At 36.6% G+C, this 18,535-nt stretch overlaps 2 protein-coding genes across 7 annotated transcripts in view; one reads left to right on the top strand and one right to left on the bottom strand.

Moving 5' to 3' along the window:
* ARL13B (ADP ribosylation factor like GTPase 13B) overlaps positions 1 to 18,535 on the top strand; it is a 45,681-nt gene that overhangs the window by 15,596 nt on the left and 11,550 nt on the right. For all 6 annotated transcript variants that reach the window (XM_056327300.1, XM_056327302.1, XM_056327298.1 and 3 more), the window contains 2 exons: positions 14,553 to 14,658; positions 17,931 to 18,133. In XM_056327300.1, the coding sequence (XP_056183275.1) occupies positions 14,553 to 14,658; positions 17,931 to 18,133 (309 nt within the window). The remainder of the gene's footprint in view (positions 1 to 14,552; positions 14,659 to 17,930; positions 18,134 to 18,535) is intronic.
* On the bottom strand, positions 242 to 12,069 carry STX19 (syntaxin 19). Its single transcript, XM_056327304.1, has 2 exons — positions 11,531 to 12,069; positions 242 to 1,575 (listed from the first exon to the last, which is right to left on the bottom strand). Exon 2 carries the CDS (start codon positions 1,497 to 1,499, stop codon positions 621 to 623), a length of 879 nt encoding a protein of 292 aa, XP_056183279.1. The 5' UTR covers positions 1,500 to 1,575; positions 11,531 to 12,069; the 3' UTR covers positions 242 to 620.

Raw genomic sequence — 18,535 nt, 5'->3', positions numbered from 1 at the left:
GCATTATTTCATGGTGTTAAGTAGTTAAGTAAGCCTGTTAGTAACTTTTCCTATAGAGGTAGTATTGAAACACTCTTGATAACTGGTTTCTGACTTCTTGTTTGGTTTAGGCATCATGTTCTGGATTGTTATTAATGCTATCTGCTTTACGTGTAGATTTCTTTTTGGTAGATTTTCAAGTTCCTAGAAAAAAATCCTTAGAGTTTGAACCAAGTAAATATGAGTACTAAAAATCCACAAGGCAATTAAAAATGCTAATTATTATTTTGTGAAAGTTAACTAAATCATTCTTATGAATCCGTCTTTGAGATTAACAATATTTTCAGTGCTTTCCGAAAGCACAGGTAGTTTTTTGCCACATTGTTTTAGTTTGACTGGAAGAACAAAGTGTCACTTGTGTCCTTTGGTCCTTTCCCCTAGTTCATGTGTTCCTGTGAAAACCACAAAATTCTTTGCATTCTTCTAACTCTGTTTGGAAAAACAGATGCAGTTTTTCCTGAGAGCTCTGTGGAAGGAGAAATGGGAGGAAAAGTAAAGCAGTCGAGGGGTCCTGAGACTGTTTTACGAGGTCAGCTTGCTAAATAGGAACCATTGGTATTTCAAACAGTTTATTTCTTTTGTCATTTGCAGCATGGACAACACCAGCAGCATATTGCTTTGCAAGGGTTTCTTTTTCGATACTTGACTGCAAGCCCAAATTTTTCTTTAGATACTTGAGTGTATTCTTGAGTGTTGTTCATACTGATTTCAATGTTGTTGATCATCTCCCCTTGTTCCTCCACCAGAACTGATATCTGGATAAAAAGTTCCTTTATGTCTTTGATCTGGTTCTCCAGATTCACTAGTTCTTTATGTCTCTGTTCAATCTCTGAAAGCTGAGCTTTGGTAATTTTTACTTCAGTGAGTAGATTTTCATTGAAAATCTCCCATTTTCCTTGTTGGAGCATGTCATTGACTTCGTCCTCAGATACCTCTTTACCAGCTACTTCAAGCTGACGGACAATAAATTTTCTGCATTTCTCTTGCTTAGCAGTTATGGCATCGTTGTATGAAAGCATAGCATTTACGTAACGCTGGGATAAGAAAGCATGCTGGGAAGCCAGAATTCTTACTGCGGCACGTGATGGCCCATGTTCATTTTCAGCTTTTTTCACTGTTTTTGAAAGTTCATCCAAACATTTTCGTATGTGCTCTGCTTGAATTTTTATTTCTCTTGCTATGTTAGATTCCTTTTTAAGAACACTGAATCTTCTCATTGAAGATAGTAGGCTTTTTTGTTGTTGACTGAATTTATGAACTTCCTCCACCAAATTGTTAATGTCATTCTGAAGCTTCTGGATTTCGTGCAAGTGCCTTTCAGTTATGGGCTCTTTTTCATAAATAATGGCCTGCTGTTCAAACTCCTCCAGCTCTTCTTCTTGTACAGTTGCACCGTTGTTTTCTCCAGCTATCTGTAGTTCCTTAGCTCGCAGTTTAAGCTCTTGGAGGCGGTCTCTCATGGTTTTAGTGTTCAGGTTTTTTTCCCCCCTTGCCAACACAGGGAGTTAACGCTGATATCTTTTTTTTCTTGTTTCACTGTAATCAAAGTGTGACAACAATGTTAGCATTTATATATAGACATGGAAAATAGTGCCTGAATTTAGAGCTACAAAAGTAAAGTAGCAGTGAATTGGAAGCGGTAGGTATTCTGGACAAACGTACAGGGTAGGTGGTGTCAGTGCACTCCACCATTTAATTCCGTTTACATAAGCTAAGGTTTTTAATTTGTCTTCAGGTGGATACGGTTAACAGTCATCCCTCAGCTTCTTCACTGCAGTGGTTTTTCCCGCACACAGTGATTTGCAGCCCAAGCCCGTTTTTGTTGTGGGTGGTGTAAGGCCCAGAACTTGCTGAGAGGAACGACAATGAGGAATATGGCATGTGGAGAGGACTTTTATTTTGGGGAGGAAACTAGGAGTAACTCCAATTATTATTTAATTGTAATACGTTATTTGATGAAAACTAATAAACTTTTAAATCTCTCTTTAAAAAAAAAAATAGAAGTGAATCTGCTGCTCTGTTTTTGGATGCTCAGTAGGAAGTACACGCTTCAGCTTCTGAGGTTATGAGATAGACTATCTAATGGATCAGAGTTCTGGCGTAAATAAGCTGCTTTAGGCTTTGGTTTAGCCACACCAAAAAGCCTTTCTCCATTTTCCTTGCTTTCTTCTGCCTGGGGAGTTAAACTGATAGTAACTGAAGCACTTAACTCTACAGCAAAACAGAACAGAACTCTTAGTAATTTAAGAACTCGAATAATTTAGCATGAAAATGCTATTTCTTTTAATGGCTGAGCTTCATAGAGGTGGATCCATATCACTAATGTTGCAGCGTGAAGATTTTCTAATCCCTTTTTAGATTACTGTCATCTATTCTTATGTTGTCATTTGCAGTCTTCATAAAATTTATGCAAATGGACTTTGTGCACCATAGTGAGATACAATTTAGTACTGTTTCTTGTTTAATAGAAGGTGGATTTAGTTCTGTTTTCTACCCTAGGTGTTGTGCATGCTTTACTGGAGACGTAATTAATAGAAAGTTTCTATTGTGTATGTTTTAGAAAATGTCAAAGGTCAACTATTTTTAGTTATAGGGAAGAAAGTATTTTTCTCAAAACCTTTATGAATGTTTTCCTTGGACTATGATCAAGAATGGAAAAATTCAGTAAAAAGGACTAGAAGATTATGGGATTTTTACTTGGGGTCTTCTGGTTAAATCCAAATGTGTGTCTTTCAAAGGCCTGTTCAAGCGTAAAGGTGAAACAGTACAGTAGAATCTTTTGGCTGTTTTCAGAGATTTCAGGGCAGTCTTCTGAAATAGTAGTGTTTTATAGGTGCATTTCTTCTTAAACCCCAATTCTAACGTTGTTTTGGTTGTTTGTAAGTAAACAAATGCACTATTTCTATATAGTATCCAGAAGGATACTTTTGTAATAACTGCAAAGGACTATTCCAGTAACCTGTCTGTACGCAAATGATTTTGTAACATTTGAACAGCTGCAAATGATACTGCTGTGGTATCTCTGCTCCTTTATGGATATTTAAAGACCCTAAATAGATTTTTGTGTTACATAAGTCACGGAGTCTTAACAGTATGAACGTGTCCTCCACAGGCTTAAATCTTGCTGTCTGCAGGCGGATTAGCTGAAAAAACAAAACTTGAAATGCTACAGAAATCAATCGTGAGAAAGAATGTTGATATTCTGCACAAGTGTGGATTACTCTTGCTGCTTTTTTTTTTTTTAATTTATTTTCCCTTTAATGCCTTAATATCTGAATGTGTTTGTTGATCTGCATCGAGAGAATCCAAAAAGCCTTAGCAGTCATTAGAAGTCACAGGACCATAGTGACACTTGTGAACCAGCAAGCTTGCAAGTAATTAATTGGAAAACATTACTTTGGGGTGGGGAAAATGCAACATGTATTAACATTGTTACAGTAATTCCTCTTCATTGCCTAACTTGCTGCGTATCTGCCCACAGCAGAAGTCAGGCAATTTCATCAAGGTAACATTCTTTAGGAATGTTTCAGAGCAGCTTGGCACCACCCAGACTGCCACAGGGAAAGTTCATTCTGGGGCATGTGAAAGGAACCAGGAGTGCTAAACAAGGCTTCAGAGAAGTGACCTGAAAATCTGTTTTAGTATAGCCGAACACATCTGTTGACCCATGTTAATTTTGCACGGCTTGACAAGCCTGTGATTAAAAGCAAGTTCTAAGGGCACCATTAATGCTTATGATGTGAGGTGGCGAGAATTTCTTGTATCTAAGAGAATGCAAGTAATTACTGAAAACCTCTCAAAACATGCATGCAGTCATCCAGTTACTGCTTCAGAACACAGTACAATTTCTCAAAAAGGCAGTTACCAATTTTTCATATGATTAATCTTCTGTGGCTTGAAAGTAAGTTAAACACAGGAGCACAAGAACTATACTGGGATTCATCTTCAATTTGTGTATCCATTAATGATTGACATATACTTTTCAATGTTTGGGTGCAGTGGTCTTGAAATAGCTGTATTCCTTGGGGCAAGCAACAGATTTGCAAATCTATAAATACTCCCAAACATCAAACTTGCAAAGATGTAAGCACAAAATACTTGAGATTGGTGTTAATAGATTTTTTTTTTTCCTTGTTTAAACATCAGTCTCACTAAAGAGTGAAATGTAAGCAATTGAACCCTAGTTTTGTATCTTATGTCCTATCGGGCATGCCTTCAAAATCTGCCACTGAACACGCATGAATAAATGTCGTTGATTATACTGGCAACTGAAATGCATGCTGGTTTCAAATAAATAAGGATGTGTTTGTGGCAAAGATAACCTTGCAAATTGTTGGCTTGACTTACTGAGTGTTCTACAATAAGCTTTGTTCATATACCGAGTCCTTGTTTTCCTACGTATTTGTGTATATGTATAGGGGCACATCCTGTTGTTCTTCTGACTGAGATGAAAGATTTATTTCTTTGAAGTTTTTGTCAAAAGAGGGAGAATATGCCTGTTCTTTTAGAGTTCAGTAAAGAAAACACGTGGCCTGAAAGCAATCCAGTGACTTAGAGTATCCCTTGTATTCAAAATAAGATTTTAAAAGACTGTCTTTCTGAAGTGATAAAGTAGCACAGCCTAGCACATCCTCATCAGACTTTTTCTTCATCAAAGGCCTGAAAATTTGGGTTAAAACAGCTAAGAGACTGACTGCAGTAAAGGCAAACCAAACTGGTAGATGGGGAAAGTGTTAGCTTGTTAACTGTAGCTTCAAACTATTGACTGTGTTTAGAAATGGCCCTAAATGCTCTTACACATATAAAGCTGAAGAGCATTGATGAGGTTTGCCCCTGTTCCTGGCCTTTCCTTGGTCATAACAGCCGCTGTGTTGCCTTTTGTCTGCACTGTTACCAATGCTGAACCATGTGCTTGGAGCCAGAATCACACACTGCGAGCCAGTCTTTAATAAAAGATAATCTGTAGAAATGGAGTTGCTCTAATAGTATAGTTGCAATAACTTAGTCAAGCCGATATGGCACTGTGCCTTCTGTGTTCACATTTAGGAGCAATGTAAGATGGAAAATACAGCCAAGGAACAGACAGGGCTACAGGGTGGGTTTGGGAAGGTGACAGGGGAAAGGAAAAGAAGAAAAACCAGGCTCAGTTTGGCCCAGTGTCTAAGTTGTACTTGAGTCCAAGGAGTACTTATATGCTTTCTTACATGTATTTGGGGAGAAAAAGTAGGAATGTGCATGCGGCATTTCAGTTTGGTCACTCTGGCATACCTTATTTTTTAGAAAGGCTTCCCTCCCTGCCCCTCGCAGTGTTTTTATCATGAAGATCTGCTGGTGGTTAAGTTTGAATTTGTTCCTCTGGTGGGCATCTTTATCTGTAGTTATATATAGTTGACAGGTTCAGAAATACAGTTTTGCACACATCCTTGTCAAATACATTTTAAGGGTATTGCAGGAGTCTTTGCCTTCTGATAACTTTACTGTGTTGCTCATCAGGGTTATGAATCTCTCCAGTCAAATTGATGACATATGTCGTTGGGAAGGTCTTCATAATGCCAATTACCTCAGTACACTGATGAGGGACATAATAGGTCCTGATAACTGGACCACCATTATTAATAATCTGTCATGATGTTAAAGTATGTCCTAAACACAAATAATGAATTTGATGAAAATGAAAAAGAATATATATTCTCTATTTTTTAAGGAGAGGGGAGACAAGTTGAAAGGTTCTTTTCCTTAATTGCAAAGCAGACATAAAATATTCTTTCACCTATCTAACGTGTCAGTAAACCCAGTGAACAGGGAGCCTACATCCAAAAATGAGGTTTGGGCTGCATTAAGTGAAAAGGCTTAAATGGATATGTGAAGTAGCTAAGTTGATCATATGGAATTCTTTTTACTGGTTGTAATTAGATTTAATGGCTTCTTTTTTGGCTTTGATGAATATTTTATTTCCCCACCCACACCCGACTTTCCAAGAACTGCTGTTTATTTTAATTTCATCGTTTTGGTCACTATTTCTTGGTTATTCAGCACCTTCATTAAACTGCCTGATGCAAAAGGCTCTGTTTGTATTTCACCTTTGATGCAATTTGCATGCCTGCTTACGTTCGTTTTAACATACTGCGCTCCACCAGGAGGAGAGGATTTACAGGCAAACAAGGGTCAGAATTCTCTCTTAGAGAGCTCATTGAGATGTGTAATCTGTGTTCTGCATCATACTGCTTTTTTACCTCTACAGAAATAGCTACCTTTTTTTCTTTTTTTTTTCTTTTTAGTGATTGTGACAAAAGTAAGGGTCAGTTTGTTTTCCTGTTCCTTATTATGAGTCAATTAAGGGCACTGGGTAGAGGGTGCTTTTGGGCAACATGTCCCAAAAGAATTTCATGTTACACGTAATCTTACGCATTTTTTAATTATTTTCTTTTAAAATCCATATCCAGGCTGCAGTGAAGTTACATTACAGCTCTTTTATATGGTGCCAGCAAACCCGTATAACTGTTCTTTTTGAGCACAATGCCTTCGAGTAATGTTGGGAATCATACTTTGGTCTGGAACTTGATTACTACTTTGAGTGTCTTAACTTTAACAACAAAAAAGTACTGAGACACATATACCATTTAAATGTCTACAGTTTAAGATACTTAAAGTAGTGTGTGAGGAAAACTAGGGGCCTGGGTTGAAATTCTAGTTTGCTCCAAAGGCTGTGCTCTCTTGTATATTCTCACAAGAAAAGAAGGAACTTGTTTGATGGTTTTGGAATCTTTCCCTGTTACCCCAAGATATAACTTAAGTAACTAAAGTGAGCAATCTTGTTACAGGTTACATTTCTTTCTCTTTTGTTTAAGAAAGAAATTTCCTTTAATTTAAATGCCTTGTAATGAACGTGCTTAAACCAAGGATTATCATGCAGCAAGGTGGTTGGATGAAAACATCCTCTTAAAGCATCTCTGTTTTAAGATGATAAGTCATTGGAAAAACATATTTAAAAATAGTTCTAAGTTCAAGTTTCTGTTTGTGGGAAGTGTGGGAGTGGTTCATGAGGAAAATATCAAAGGCAGAGAGCTTGCCCTGGTTATGAGCCTAAAAAAAGCTGCCATTATATGTAGAAGGTAGCTAAACTGTATCAGATTATATATGATATGGTAGTGCAAAATCAGTAACCTTTCCAGCACAGGGGACTTAAGTGCTAATGGGTATCTCATTCTTAATATTAAAAAATACTAACATGCAAAGGTCATTTGTATTTGTCAGCTGCTGGGAAATAACCTGCAGCACATTGCTTCTGGTGTTGCCTGCTACGTAACATTGAGGAAATAAAATCTGGTTGCTTGTCCCCACAACGATATCACCCACCATAACTGCCATAAGGCTACCCAGTGAAACCAAAATGACCAGTACGCAGGAGCGTAGCGATGCTGCATTTGCAGCAAGGTAGCCTGGGGGATCTCTGATGGGTGTGAAATAGATCATGGGAGGTAGGGAAATACTGATATTGAGTAAAAACATGAGATTCAAATAGAATCAAACAGGTCTGAGTTTTCCAGGAGTTCATAAGATGGGTAAGAATGAGTCCAAAGTTGTGGGAAAAGTGTAAGCGGATCACAGTTGGAGTGAGCCCTTCAAGGGAGATGGAGAGGGGAGAATAGACCTTAGTTACCTGAAGTAGTTCAGGTGTTCTTGTCCATTTGGCCAGAAGCCTGTAGCACAGTCATGTTGTGTGGGAATCACCTGTATTACAAGCTTTTATACTTTCAGAATCTCTACAACTGTCAGTACTTCTCTAATTAGAAAAATGTGGGGCTTTTTGTGCTCTTTTATGAAGTATTTGGTTCAAAGATGCACAGTGAACCACTGGCAAATCTGAGATTGTTCCACAGAGTTTTGGAACCATTGTTACGAATGTGTGGCTGCAGTTGTGGAAGACTTGAGGAGAAGCATCCACCACCATTTCCATGTCTCCAGACAAGTCTCATGTTCCCTGCTGATACTGTGGGTAATGGAAGGTGGCGAGTTCGTGCTTTTGTGCTGATGTAAGTCACAGTTATGGTGACGCATGCTGCACCTACAAGTCCTGACTGACAAAACAATGATCTCACTCTGCCGATCAGTTAGGCTGTGGATTATTCTCTGTATTTGGTAAGGGAATGGTGTATCCCTTAATTAAAAGCAAAACTAAAGAACTTCCTTAATGTTTTGATGTTTACCATCAGTAGTATTTTTTAAGAGACTTCAGAAATGAGCAGCAGAGAGAAATAAATGTAAATACCTGGGTTTATTTGTTTATTTCCAGCAAGAATACTACTAGAAGTCAGCACCTGCACTTAATTAGCTATTGCAAATATGATGGCCACCTGTAGGTCACAGAAAGAAAATCATAATATCCTCTGCCAAAAGATCACATAATTAAGGTCCAGATATTGGTATGTTTTAAAGCAGTATTTGAAAATAAATAAGGAGCAAGAGAAAGGTCTGCAACAGGATAGAGGACAAGTGAAATTATTTTGATTTAATAGGATATATAGTTTGAATTCCTGATTAACAAGTTATTGCTATAAATCAGTTTCAAGATTTTTGTCTTCCTGGCAGTAGAATTGCATTCTCAAAATTTCTGTTATGCAACATCCCACCTACTTCACATTCCCATTTCATCTCTGTCAGACCATATAGCTACATATCACAGCCTTGGAACTCACCTGTAGTAAATCAAAGGATTTTCAGGGAACTTTTTTTAAAAAAAACAGGCAACTTAGACTAAATAACTTCAATGTTTGCCTAGGTATTGATATATCAACGTGAAATAGAGTGTAAGAAAATAATTAATAGTTAACCATTTTTTTAAAATCTACAAAAATGTATGGCGATATCATTTATTGTCATTGGGTTTGGGATTACGCATCTGGAAGTTGAACATAATATTCCTGATGTGAGCTCAGACATCTCTTTGGATGCAGCCTATTTGATCAATAGGTATGATTAACCTGAGAGCAGAGCAGTGTGTCAGAGGACCATGTTTTCGGTAAATAGGAATATGATTCAGACCTGAGGTGAGAATGAGGCCACTTAACCAAAATGAAACAAATTGTAATGGTTGACATTCTTGTGACTGCTTCAAAAGGTAATATGAGAGTGAAGTTGCTCTAGAGTCGCCTGGAGGTATTATAAACGGGATGAGTTTAGAATCTTACTTCTAAGTATTCTCGTATTTAAATGTGACCTGGAGGAAATGTTTAGAGAAAAGGCTGAATTAGAAAAATGTCTCTTCTTTCTCCCTGCAACTGCATGAAAGCAGTTAATTATTTTTTTATTTTTTACGGGTCAGCCTTAATTGATGTTTGCAGGCAGATAATTTTTTAGCAATTTATTAACCAGTTTTTCAGTACGGTTTACCCTAATATTCAAATTATTGTTTTGCATAAGAGTTGAAGGCATGAAAAGTAAACTAGAGAAATGAAATAAGACAGATTACCTGAGAAAGAGCCTAGTGTTAATCAGTAAAAAGCTACTGATGGGTTTATAATTGTTGTCAACAATCCAGAAGGCACAAGGGCTTAAGAGTGCTAAAGAATGTAGTTTAAGAACTGTTAACACCCACCATTTGAATTGTTTCAGTGTACTTAAAAGCTTTTAAAAGCAATCCACAAAAACTCTGGGGAAAGAGAGGGCTCAGAGTTTAATTTTAGAGTGCTTAATTCCATTGGAGGCTGGAAACTGTTGGCTAGTTCTCCTATCTGCTTGTTCGGTAAAAATATAAAGAATTTTGTTTTCTGTGACTTCCTCGAAAAGCTAATGCACTGCCAGTAACTGAAGAGGAAAGAAAAAAAAAACAGTCTGACAAACTGGCATCTTTCTGCCTGTTTGTGGGTCAGCAGTTTGACTTTCATGGATGTTAACAGAAGCAAAACATAAAAAGACTTAACAAAACCTTTTCTTGCTGTATCTGCTGAGGCCTCACTTCTCTAGGATAAAATATCCTACTGATTGCTGTCCACAGGGTTGCCCAACAAACAAGTTAACAAATGAGAGGTGACATTTCTAAAGGAAAAACGTAGAACAGCATTTTTAAATAGAAGATTGACCATGGACTGAAGAATATGGCATTGTTCTTTCCCTTGGGTAGACTGCTGTGAAGTTCAAAGGTGTTCTCTTTTTCTTTTTTCTTTTTTTTTTTTTTTATTTTCCCAAGAATGCTAATTTAGTCCCTCAAAGCTATGCTTCTTGAAGTAGCCTTAAAGACTAATTTTCTTGATCTAAGTCATTCTCATAGACATCTTTTTCTAAAGTTGCTTTTTAATCATGTTGATAGTTCTGGTACTGTAATATTTTGACCTCAGGGATGCTTTGCTCTTTGTTAATTTTGATGGCCACCATAGAGGTTTGACCCAAAATTTTAGGTTTCTTGTTAACTGATACAATTTACCCCCAAAAGCAGCATCACTGAGCCACTTTTAGGGATTACCACCCCCCGCAGTGTGTACTCCATACGGTATTTTGTTTTCGGTGTTTTTACTGTATAAGAATCCCACAGAAGTGAAGAGAAATGTGTTAGTTGGGAAGTAACAAGGTTTAAAAAATCCCCCGTGTCTACAAAACAAGAAAACACACATATGGGTGTGCACATACCCTCTTCCCAAATAAACCCTTTCTGTAACACTTCTTGGTTTTTTGATGAAAGCTGAGATACAAATGTGTCCAGTTCATACTGGATTTTTTTTTCCCCCACTACATCTTTTGGATTGTAAAGTAAACTTTAATACTGGTAATTTTTTTTTTCTTTTTTCCTCTTTGCTCAGTAACTTACATTTTAGAAACAAGTCGAGGAACACACATAGTTTGTGTTAAGACTCTGTTTTTCTCTGGCATGTCTTCTGTCATTGAACTGTAGATGTCAGTTGTGCCAATATATACATACACTCCCTTTCCACATTGTTTCCCATGACTCTTAAAGTTCAAAAGCTTTCTAGTTGCTTAAAAAAACCTACCTGATATAAAAACAGTTGGTGTCTAGCTTTATTTCTTGTGTAAAGTAAGTTTGTTCACTAAGAATGTTCCAAACGTACTTTATGTGAAATTGAAATAAGTCAGGCATGATTTTACATACAAAAGTTTCTTACTTAGCAAACTTAATGTGATAAACCAACAGACACTCTCCTGTGCTTTCAAGTATGTGGAGGTTTTTTATTATATACATACTACAGTTTTGTACTGACTTGGAAAATTATAATCAAGGTCTATCCTTTAAGATAACTCTGATGTATTCCTTGAGGAAGGAAGTTTTATGTATAAACTTGCCTCAAAACCTAGCATTCCTGTGCATGAGCAGCAGAGCTGTGAGACTATATTCACCAAGAGAAATACACAATTCTTCGCAGGATAGACATCCATTGTTTGCATGTCTTGACACTTGGGCACATTCCCATTTTAAACCCCACTACAGCCTTTTTCTGATATTTGCAACTTAGCAAGCATTAAGTAAAAGAAGAGTCTTTACCTTTTAATCCTGTGCTGGTGGCTTTCCGTTTTATCTTTTACAGAGGAACTCCTGAGGTTTCAGCTTCAGTATAATCCAGAAAACATTGTTTCTAATATTTACCTAAGTAATATGCCTTGAGTGACATTCCGTGAAGTTTTTTCTGCATGCCTTCCACTTCTAAGTCTTATACAGTTGTCCAAGGGTTCATCATCGGGAGCAGCGGTGTGAGAGAGGAGCCGACTTCTGCAACTGCAGTAGACAGGCAAATTGATTACTTTCTGCTTGGGGAATCTGGTTCTGCCTGTTTGAAACCCAGCCTTGCTGAGAGGCGGATCACTGCTGGAGCTGCCCAGTAGCAGGAAGTGTCTGGGAGCAGCTCCCTAGATAGGGGCCAGTTTACAGCTGGAAGTGGAGCACTGCCTACGGATGAAGCCCAAGTGTAAGTGCAGGGATTGCTTGCTTCCCCTTTAAGGCACGAAGGGAAAAAGAAGCAAGGGTAGGTCATGGATGTATGAATGCATTTACCTGAAAAAAAAAAAAACCCAAACCAAAAAAAACAAACAACACAAAACCCCAGCAAATAACAAAGTAATACACTTTGTCAGAGTATCTTAAAATTATTTTAACTCCATTTGTAAGTTTGACCTCAAGGCTGAAGTGGGCAGGGTGTCGAGCAGGAGATATATGACCTGTGCAAAACCACTTCAGTTCTTGAGGAGCATAAGGTGGAGATAGCTATTTGGATATTCTGCTTTTTCAGACACAGCACCTCAGCTGTATTTTTTGAATACAGTCAATGTTGCAACAGGAGTGCTGTGAAGAAAATGGAAGCTAATGGACAAAAAAGCAAATCTTAGACCTTTCAAGGTATTGGAAGTTAAAAATCAGCAGCTACTGCAAGTTACAGGGCGTTAGTGTCACACTCACGCTGAGCTATGCAGCTTACCAACATTTCATTCTGCTTCAGCAGTGCTTTGTAGAATGTGCAGTCCAAATAGCCTAGTAAATAGTGCAGTTATTTAATCTACAGGTGAGAAAGGAGTAGGCTGTGGCAACAAACTCCGTGTTCAAAAATATTTTCTTCAGTTTCCCCCTGGTTTATCTTTGGCTCTATTTCATAGCTAAATACTGTGAGGACATTACTTGTTCTAGCTGGTTGGTGAGAAGAAATAGTGCCAGAGTATCATAAGCATATTGAAAACGTTGTAGGTTCTGTACGTGCGTTGGACAGCAGTTAGGGAATCTCTGCAATAAATCATACAAAGTACTGTAGAAGTACTTTTTTTGTTGTTGACAAGTAGGAGTGGATTATCAAAGGAGGGGTGAGGAGGAAGGCCTCATGCTTTTTCTAGCTCCATAGGCAAGTTGGCAAAGTTTTGGTAATCAGTAGGGTGTAGGGTTGATGGTAAATCAGTGAGCCTTTTTGGACCACAAGCAGTTAAGACCAATGAAGTTGGAGAGGGAATGGACTTTTGAGAAGCTGTCTTTCTACGCTCCTTCATAAACTCTTCTTGAAAAGATTAGATAATGAATCATAGTGCACGAGGTTAATGGTGTCAAGGAATGTTTTTTTGAGCTATAGATGTAACACAGCTTTTTTTTTCTTGGGGTTTTTTTTTTCTTCCTCTCAAGGAAATAAAATCATTAAGAATTGAGGCTGTCACACTGTGATTCTGGAAAGTTGGAGGGAATAAGGTCTTAGAACAAAATGAAGTGCTGACAAGTTCTGCTAACTGTGGAGTGGATTCTTACCAGCAAGGAGTATGATAAATCCAAAGTACAAGCTTTGGCCTAACATTCTCTAAAAGCCATTTGAGTTGATGATGACTTGAGATTTCAGAAGAAAGGCTATGGAATCTGCTTCCAAAACCATCTGACATTGCATTCATGGAAGCCAAATATTTGTGACTTTATCCAGAAAGTTGAATCAGAGTTCTCATGTAACAGAAGCGTTGCTAAACTTCAGAATGTTATTTTAGTGGAATTCCTTTCTTGGAGAGCAGCAAGTGCAATTTTCAGATTCCTAATGTTATGCAATACTCCTCTTTCCAGCCTTTGCACTTAGCTTGGATTACTGTTGTAGAGTGCAAAATAAGATTGCATTGTATGCTTATATTCCAAAATAGTCTGTCCTGGTTAAAAGTACATGGTACCAGTTTTCATGCTGAAAAATAGTAACTGTGGAACAGGAGTAGTCTATTGCTTGTTAAATATTATTTAATATCTCCTCATAGTTCCTAGAGTTCTACCATACTACCTTGTTAATTAAAAGCAGGTAATGGGAGAGGAAAGACTATACATCCTATTGTCATCGAGAGTTTTTATGGAAGATGGGAACAACTCTTTCTTGACTTGGCCTTTTTTGTGAAGTTTTGTTTATTTCTTATGAAACTCTCAAACCCTCAAGAAACCAGAATTATTTCCTGTGTGGGTTTTTGTCATGTTTGCCTGTTTAAAGTACATATTTTGGACTTCTACCTAAATTTCTCCATTTGTTATTAATATTTGCTCATAAGCAAACTCAGAAAATCATTGACCAACATGACTGAAAGTTTACTTTTTGAAGTTTCTTCTTAGGGACTATATCTGCTTGGCTAACACATTCCTAAATACTTAAGGAAACTTACCATGTTAATCCATCCTACCTTCTTGGATGCTGACCAATTTAAATACATTTTAATTAGGATATTGATGTCTCCATAGACTCCAACAGCTTGTACTGTGTAGCTTTAGATGTAGAATGGTACAGTCTTTTACATCCATCTTCTTAGCTGTAAAATATAATTGCTTCATCTATTAATAATTATTAAATAGTTACTAAGCACCTTAGTAATTACTGTTAGTATCTGTTGCAAATTGTGCATGGACTGACATGTTTATTAAGTAGAAAGACCAATTAAGAATTAAGGCTGAAACAAGGTATTTTTGTCTTTACTTTCTCCTTCTTCCCCTTCTTCCTATTTTTATCAAAAACTTATCCTTTGGAGATCTGAGAATCTCATGTCGGGATGCTAAGTGTGTCTTTTAATTTTTTCTTTAGGCTGGCAAATAAGCAGGACAGAGAAGGAGCCCTGTCAGAAGCAGATGTAATAGAATCCTTATCTCTGGAAAAGCTTGTCAATGAACACAAGTGTCTATGTCAAATCGTAAGTATTTTTTAAGATGCTTAACTTTCTAATATATGTAAAGCTTGCAGCGAGGTAGGAGGTTGTCCCATATAGTGTAAAACTGAAACTCAGACCCTGCAATCCCAGCAAAGATACAGGACATGTATCTGTTCTGGAAGCAATTCTTCCTGTTCACCTTGACGTTCTGCTTCTGGATCTTTTGAAGAAATCTTTATAACAGGAATCCTGAAAGTGTACACGCTAGTCCATTCTGAAACCATCTAAGAATAATTTGTTACTGATATGTTTAAAGCTTGTTTAATTGGACAGCAAGTTCAATATTCCACCTTTTTAAAAAGAAGCAGGAAATGGAATTTGCCTACGTTAGCATTCAGGAAGGATCACTGTTTGGATATGGTGTTTGTCTCATTTCTGTTCATAGCTAAAATCATCATTCAATCTGAGTCACCACCTGGCAAACTCTTATGAATTAATCTAATTTCCGGAACAGTAGTCACCAAATAACACTGTTGGAGCTAGTTGCTAGTTAAATTTTTGTCCTAAAATACCTGTGTTTCAGATGTAGTATTCACAGTCATGTTAAAAAAAAAAAAAAAAAAAAAAAAAATTAAGAAAAGGGCAGGGGAGAGGGAGCCAAAACCAGAAATCTGTATGAAAGCTACTTAATATTGGTCAATGTTTCCAATAATTTATCTAAATCAGTAGTTCCCGAAATTTTCTTTGAAGTATTTGTTTTAATTAACCAGTTTATTAGTTAACTATTTGTGGGCTTTACTTTTGTAAACTTTTCCTAATTTCAATAAGAAACATTTAAAAAGATAATGTAATGTTATTAGCCAAAATTAAAAGGCAATTTTGCAAAACTATTCCAGCTGGTATTTGGTTTTTAAAATTTCAAAAATACACTTAATTCCCTAGGGAGAGTTGTAGGGTAATACATAGTGCTGCTATTTTCTCTAGAAAGCTGAGTTATAGCAGGGCATAGCTCTGCTATAGTGATTATGTCATGACTCTTTGAATGCTTTTCTTCAGTCAGTGGACTTTGCACTACGCATATGTAGCTATCATAAAAATAACAATTGCGAGTTTGCCATTTTGTTTTCCCAAGGGACTTCTGTGACATAAATATTTTCTTGAAAAGCAGCATCAATGTGAAAGACCTGTAAGATTCTAGTGTATTTCCCCAATACTTTAGAATTATTTAATTTGTGCCATTTTCCAGTAAAATGCTGTTCTAGTTGTCCATTTGTATCTTGGGTGTAATCAACAAAGAAACTAGATCACGTATTCTTAAGTCATTTTAGCTGAAATCAGCTGAGAGTCTTACCTACTCAATGGGCAGCTTCTTTACTGGGCTGATGAAAGGTAAACATGGTCCCAAGTTGTTTCAACATGATGACTCATGGGGTGAGTTTAAACAGGGGTCTTGTGAAACAAGATTTAAATAAAATTAGGCAAGGACCAAAAAACTGTTTTTTGTCTAATTAGTTTTTTTCTGGATCTTTGTTTCCCACAGATAGCTATTTGTCTCACTGTCACACAGTGTCAGTGAGAATTACTTTCCTCTTTCTTTTTTAATATCTCTGTATTTTCTGTATTTCTAAATTTCTGTATTTTACAACTGAACTACAGCAACAATAATCTTGGTGCAAACCAAGAAGAAAATTGCCCCAGTGCTGTCTATTGTTTTATCTTAGTTATCAGAGAGAAACAAGGTATTATTGCCTATACATTTTCACCTGATGAGGTTCTGCTAGAGTATTGTGGCATTCCATAGTGAACAACACTCATATTTAAACCTTAATTTAGACAAATTAGGAATGTATTAAAATGCAAACTATATATTTTTATAAAATAAAGGTATATTTAAGATATACATTAAATATACATTATATGAAATATGTTTATATAAATATATATATTACTATATAAGATATGTTTATTATATATAGATAAAGCAGTTTAGCACTGGGGGGGACATAACAGGACAGAATTATTTTTTTCTGTTATAAATTGTACATACCATATCTGACTATGGTACCACTTAAATGCTTGTCAAATGAAGAGGTAAAGGGGAATTTTATATGTGTTGACATTGGAGAGAGTCTTTGTAATTGTCCTTCACTCCTGAGCACAATCAGGTGTGTAATACCATTTCTTCCTGGCAAACACATAGCTGGATCTGTTCAGTTGCTATTCTGTGTTCTAAGCTAGAATCAAGACATGTTTCTTTTGTTCCATTAAAGCCCATTATACTTGTCCTCCTGACAATTAACATGAGGAACAAATTAATCTTTTCCTATTTGCAGTTGTGCCTTATGTTTTTGAAGGCTATTATTGTATCTTCTTGAAGCTTTTTCACGTCAAGAGAACCACTCCTGTTCCTGCAATGTTTTCTTACCAGATACATTTTCATAACCAGTTTTGTTTGAATCGAAAGGAGCACAGTAAGAAAAATCATTCTAGTCAATCCACTTCCTTGAATTGTTGCATCCAAGCTAGATAACATATTCCAAACTAATTTGGCACTGGCTTTTCCACCCATCTTCCAACTGGTTTGCCTAGATCATGGTTCTCTCTCTTACTGATGAGAATATCATGATAGAAGTTTCAGTCCAGTCAACATGTGTAGTATTTTGCTTCACCCCTATCCACAATACCTCTTCTGATCTAAGAAACAGAATGGGTTTGACAGTTTTAATGACAAATTCACACTGGATTTTATTTATCCCCTTAGTGCTATGAACAAGTTGAACATTTCTTTCATGAACTGGAGCTAAGCTGATTCTCTTGCATCTTGTTTTTTCCATTTTACTACATAAATATAACATGGACTATCTATAAACCAGCAGCAAAACAGAACATACATATTTGGGGTTGATAAGTTATATTTCTATATAGACACATAGATATGGATGTGTATAGAAACAGGTTTGTAAATATACATATATACACATAGCAGTTATATATGTTACAGCTGTGTGTATATGGAATGGGTGTATGTATATGTCTAGAGAAAGACATGCAAACATGGTTTTCTGTGCAGTATTCGAGTATTTTTTAAATCACACTGGAAATAATGGAATTTGGTAGAACTAATGTGATTTGTATATTGGCAAAAAAAGCACCTAAATTTATAGAATACCTAAATGCAAATTTATTTCCCCTACTTCTCAGAGTTTTGCAAGCTTCACAGTAAAAAGTAGTTGTTTGGCTGCATTCTTGTTTTCAGTCAAGGAATGTGTTCTGAACTGCAAAAAAAATTCCACTCTCTCTCCTTAAATTTGCAGGAACCTTGCTCAGCTATCATGGGCTGTGGGAAAAAAATTGATAAATCAATAAAAAAGGGTTTATATTGGCTATTACATATCATAGCAAAAGATTTTGATGCCTTAAATGAGCGCATCCAAAGAGACACTACAGAACAAAAAGCGTATGAAGAACAAAAGAAACTAGAACGAGCTGAGCGCGTGAGAAGGATACGAGAAGAAAGGTATTGTCTCTGTAATTTCTCCTACCTCCCCTTCCTCCAAGATATTTGATTCATTCCTGTATAAAGAATTTAAAACTTCTGAGCCAAGAGCATCCATATTAGAAGTACAGACCTGAGTGCTAGATCCTTTCGTTAATTAAGACCTACAAGTTTTTGCCTGGTTCACCCCCTTTATTTTATTTGCTCTGTGCTGGAAGTGTACCATGAATGAGAATTGCAAGGCGGTAGTTGAATAAATTTGCCCTTGCTAATATAAGTTTACAAGAGGCTAACCAAAAAAATTAAGTCCTGGCATTTAATCTTAGGTCACCTTCAAGTACGTCTAAAATAAACTTATTAAGGTAGACTTTGTAAACCATATGTGAATATCAAAGACTAGATGTGAAACTTTATTCAACACTA

The sequence above is a fragment of the Falco biarmicus genome, chromosome 2 (genome assembly GCF_023638135.1).
Source record: "Falco biarmicus isolate bFalBia1 chromosome 2, bFalBia1.pri, whole genome shotgun sequence".
Lineage (NCBI taxonomy): Eukaryota > Metazoa > Chordata > Aves > Falconiformes > Falconidae > Falco > Falco biarmicus.
Note: the sequence above shows the minus strand (reverse complement) of the source record. Positions and strands in the feature narration are given on the sequence as shown.

What these genes read in the sequence shown, in the direction of transcription:
- STX19 (XM_056327304.1), bottom strand. Translation starts at nt 1,499, where the DNA reads ATGAGAGACCGCCTCCAAGAGCTTAAACTGCGAGCTAAGGAACTACAG.